Genomic DNA, 3,482 nt, shown 5'->3' with positions numbered 1-3,482 from the left:
TCGATTTATTTATCTAATTTTATATGGAAAATATAGGTAATTATGTGTATCATTGGTTATCCTTGTACTGCCGCCAGGCACGTCGACATCTTCCGCGATCTGAGGAGGAGGAATCGGAGGTCTCCGATTGCTCGATCCGCTGTTTGGCTTCCTGGGCGGCTCTGGCTGCATTGAGGGCCGCCTTCTTGGTCTTCTCGTAATCTACTCGAGCGTCGCTCAGTTGTCGCATCAGCACAGTGACCCTCCGCTGGGCAGCCTCCAGGAGGGCGGTCTTGTCGGTCAGCGACTGTTGCCACACGGCGTATACTTGCTCCGAGGTATCCCGGTTGTCCTTGGCCAGTTTGAGGCATGTGGTCAGCGTCTTCAGCTCCTGCTGGCCCAAATTGTGCGCCCTGCTGGCCAGCTGTGCATTTGCCTCGGCGGTGATCAGCTCCTGGTTCTCCTCCTGCACCACCATCTCAGCCTCCCGCACCTCCGCCTCCAGTTGCTCCAGCACCTGACCCTTTCCGGCGAGCACCGCCTCGGCGGCCTTGGCGGCAGCGGATGCCTTGTCGGCGTATTCGTTCTTGATCTTATCGGCGGCCACCTTCACGGCCGTGGCCATGTCCTCGTTGGCCTTTTTCGCCTCATTGGCCGCCTGGACGGCGATACCGGATGACCTCTGCTTGGCATTTCCGTGATTTCGCATCGACTTCCTCGGCTGGGTACTGCTCGCTTCACCCGACATGTCGCAAGCAGCTCCGCCTCCACCTCCGCCGCCACCAGCAAGACTCTTCATCAGGTCCGAATCCTCTGAGGGCATGTGCCTCCGGCGGGTGCGATAGTGGTTGCCAGTTGCGGGTGCCAGGAGCGAGGACAAAACAATGATTAGCCACATGATCTGAGCGTCTATCCGCATTTTCCGTAGTCTCGGGCATTTTTCCGACTGTCAGTCTGACAGGAATGCCTGTCAAGTCCGGAAATCGAGATTATGCTCTATTGCCAGGCAATGTGCCTAATCCTGCTTAACATTGCTTACGTTTCCCGGAGCCATCTAACAATGCCAAGTGAAAAGGTCAGTCGTAAACCCTTAAACCAAAGCTCACTCTAAACTATTCTCTGTTTTCCAATAGGTGCCCAACAAAGCTCCTGATTTGGCTTGGTTGTATGAGCCAAACAATGAGAAAAGGGAGATTGGAGGAGAAGCATCCGGCGCAGCGGGATGTGAGGGAGTTCAAAGATCTTGTGGCATCAACCAGAAGGATGCCAAGAGCAAGGCCTCCAGCATTGCAGTAAAGGCCGCCCAGGATGCGAAGGCGGCCAACGACGCTCAGGTGGCCGCCGGAGAGGCTGCCTCGATGCAAGTGAAACTGGAACTGGCCGACAAGGCCGTCCAGGCGGCTCGAGCGGCGGAGGCTGCGCTCGCCGGCAAGCAGCAGATCCTGGAGCAACTGGAGCTGGAGCAAAAGGAGTCGGAGGCGGTGGTGGACGAGGTCCAGAACTCGCTGCATAGCACCCAGACGAACGCCGATTCCGCCGTAGTGGCTGTCTCCGATGCCAAGCTCCAGTTGGATCAACTGAGACTCCTAGTGAAAGAGGCCACCGCTCAGCTGAGCAACATCGAAATGTTTGCCAATGGCGCCCAGATGGAGCTGGTGGAGAAGTCGCAGCTTTTGGAGGCGGCCAAGCGACGGGTGGAGGGCATCACCAGGCAAGTGATGTCCGCCAGGCAGGATTTCGAAAAGACCAAGAAGGCGGCCTATAAAGCAGCCTGTGCAGCAGTAGAGGCCAAGCAAAAGGCCCAAAGGCAGCAAAGGGAGATCAGTTCTGCGTCCTCCACGAGCTAGAAAAGATTATTATAAGGCTGGTGATCTTTTGGTAGCGAAGGAAAGAGAAGACATTTAAAATGGTTTATACTGGTGATCAGAATTTTAGATTATTTGTAGTTGCCATTAAATTAAGATTTGTTTTTAATCAGCAAAATAAACAAGTGGACTAAAATAGTGAAAACATCTAAAGAAACAATAGCATAGCCTAAATTTAGGAGCATTGTTTAAAATGTTGTATTTGAAAATCGTGTTAAAAAATAAATTGGAAAAACGCGAATTCTTAAGTTCGGAAAAAATCTGAATTTATTTGTTATCAGTTTATCAAATAAAGAAAATTGGGACTTAATAAATCTTTTCTAATAACGAAACGTCTATTGATTCTACTTTTAATAGTTATTTTGTTGCATTTACATATACATGAATTGTATTATGCATAAAGAAGAAAGCATGAATGCCATCTTATGTCATACTTGGGTGTTCCAAGGATTGATTATATCTTCCCGGTCACATCAGGCTTTCCGAATGGAGTCAGTGCCGGATGTTTTCAAATATTCGATCGGAATATGCCTGGCACGAAAGCGCTGCTCATCGTCCTGCTACTCCTGCATACGTGTCCCCGACTGGAGAGCTTCCACTACCGACCTGCCCAACCGAATGCCAAGCACTGTCTGTCCAGCTTGTACGGGGATGCCAGCGTGGATGGAGCAGACGGAGGAGGTGGCGGATCCGGAGGCTGTTCGGACACGGGCAACAAGAAGATCTCCTGCGACGCAGGGGGCAAAGGCGGCGGCGTCTTGGGCCGTGGCGATCCCAAGGCCAAGGCATCGAACATTGCCCAAAAGGCTGCTCTGGAGGCGAAAGCAGCCAGCGATTCCCAAATGGCAGCTGCCGAGGCGGCTGCTTCCCAGGTCAAAACCGAACTGGCCGCCAAGGCAGCTCAATCCGCCCGAGCAGCGGAGGCAGCGCTGGCCGGAAAGCAGCAGATTGTGGAACAGCTGCAGCAGGAGATGACCGAAGCGGACGCGGTGGTCAGTGAGGTGACTTCATCGCTGCAGAACACCCAGGCGAATGCCAATGCCGCCGCAGCGGCCGCCCACGAGGCCCAAACGCAGCTGAATCAGCTTAAGAGCCTCGTGATGGCCGCCACCGCCAATATGGCCAATATCGAGAACGTGGCCAGTGGGGCGCAGCAGGAGCTGGCCGAGAAGACGCAGCTCCTGGAGGCGGCCAAGCATCGGGTGGAGAATCTCGGCAGGCAAATGACCGATGCCAAGTCGGACTTCGAGAAGACCAAGCAGGCGGCTTACAAGGCGGCCTGTGCAGCGGTGGAGGCCAAACAGAAGGCCCAAAGGTCACGGCGGATGACCCACCGCCAGCAGGTGCGATGGGGTCCAAGGAAGTTGGCCGAAAAGTTCGCCGCCGAAGCAGCTAAGATGTAGCACCAAACTCAGGGACCAGTCGATATTTTCTATATTTTGTTATGTTTCGCTTTCGGTTTTATTAGTTTAGTCTATTAAAAGTTAAAGCGTTTTTACTTAATAATTATAAAACAATAGTGCATCATTCTTCAAAATTCATTTTCTTTATTTTGAATTTTTCAGAAATTTAAATTTAAGAAACCGTTACAGCACTATGCGCTGTTAACTTAACATAGCTTTAAGAAGTCACTGTTAG

At 52.1% G+C, this 3,482-nt stretch overlaps 3 protein-coding genes across 3 annotated transcripts; 2 read left to right on the top strand and 1 right to left on the bottom strand.

The window, feature by feature from the left end:
- Positions 1-25: 25 nt before the first annotated feature.
- LOC119560440 lies at positions 26-1,012 on the bottom strand. Its single transcript, XM_037873883.1, has one exon. It carries the CDS (start codon positions 896-898, stop codon positions 50-52), a length of 849 nt encoding a protein of 282 aa, XP_037729811.1. The 5' UTR covers positions 899-1,012; the 3' UTR covers positions 26-49.
- Positions 946-1,980, top strand: LOC119560441. Its single transcript, XM_037873884.1, has 2 exons — positions 946-1,054; positions 1,113-1,980. The coding sequence occupies exons 1-2, from the start codon at positions 971-973 to the stop codon at positions 1,824-1,826; spliced, it is 798 nt and encodes a 265-aa protein (XP_037729812.1). The 5' UTR covers positions 946-970; the 3' UTR covers positions 1,827-1,980.
- Positions 1,981-2,324: 344 nt separating this feature from the next.
- Positions 2,325-3,297, top strand: LOC119560505 (glycine, alanine and asparagine-rich protein). Its single transcript, XM_037873979.1, has one exon. The coding sequence runs from the start codon at positions 2,372-2,374 to the stop codon at positions 3,245-3,247; it is 876 nt and encodes a 291-aa protein (XP_037729907.1). The 5' UTR covers positions 2,325-2,371; the 3' UTR covers positions 3,248-3,297.
- The last annotated feature ends 185 nt before the right edge of the window (positions 3,298-3,482 follow it).

Source organism: Drosophila subpulchrella, unplaced genomic scaffold (genome assembly GCF_014743375.2).
Source record: "Drosophila subpulchrella strain 33 F10 #4 breed RU33 unplaced genomic scaffold, RU_Dsub_v1.1 Primary Assembly Seq354, whole genome shotgun sequence".
Classification (NCBI taxonomy): domain Eukaryota; kingdom Metazoa; phylum Arthropoda; class Insecta; order Diptera; family Drosophilidae; genus Drosophila; species Drosophila subpulchrella.
The sequence above is the reverse complement of the archived record's forward strand: the minus strand, read 5'-3'. Positions and strand labels throughout refer to the sequence as shown.

Excerpts from the sequence above, each read along its gene's own strand:
- LOC119560441 (XM_037873884.1), top strand. The coding sequence starts at position 971 with ATGCTCTATTGCCAGGCAATGTGCCTAATCCTGCTTAACATTGCTTAC. Across the intron at positions 1,055-1,112 it reads TAACAATGCCAAGTGAAAAG|GTGCCCAACAAAGCTCCTGA; the intron begins GTCAGTCGTAAA and ends GTTTTCCAATAG.
- LOC119560505 (XM_037873979.1), top strand. The coding sequence starts at position 2,372 with ATGCCTGGCACGAAAGCGCTGCTCATCGTCCTGCTACTCCTGCATACG.
- LOC119560440 (XM_037873883.1), bottom strand. The coding sequence starts at position 898 with ATGCGGATAGACGCTCAGATCATGTGGCTAATCATTGTTTTGTCCTCG.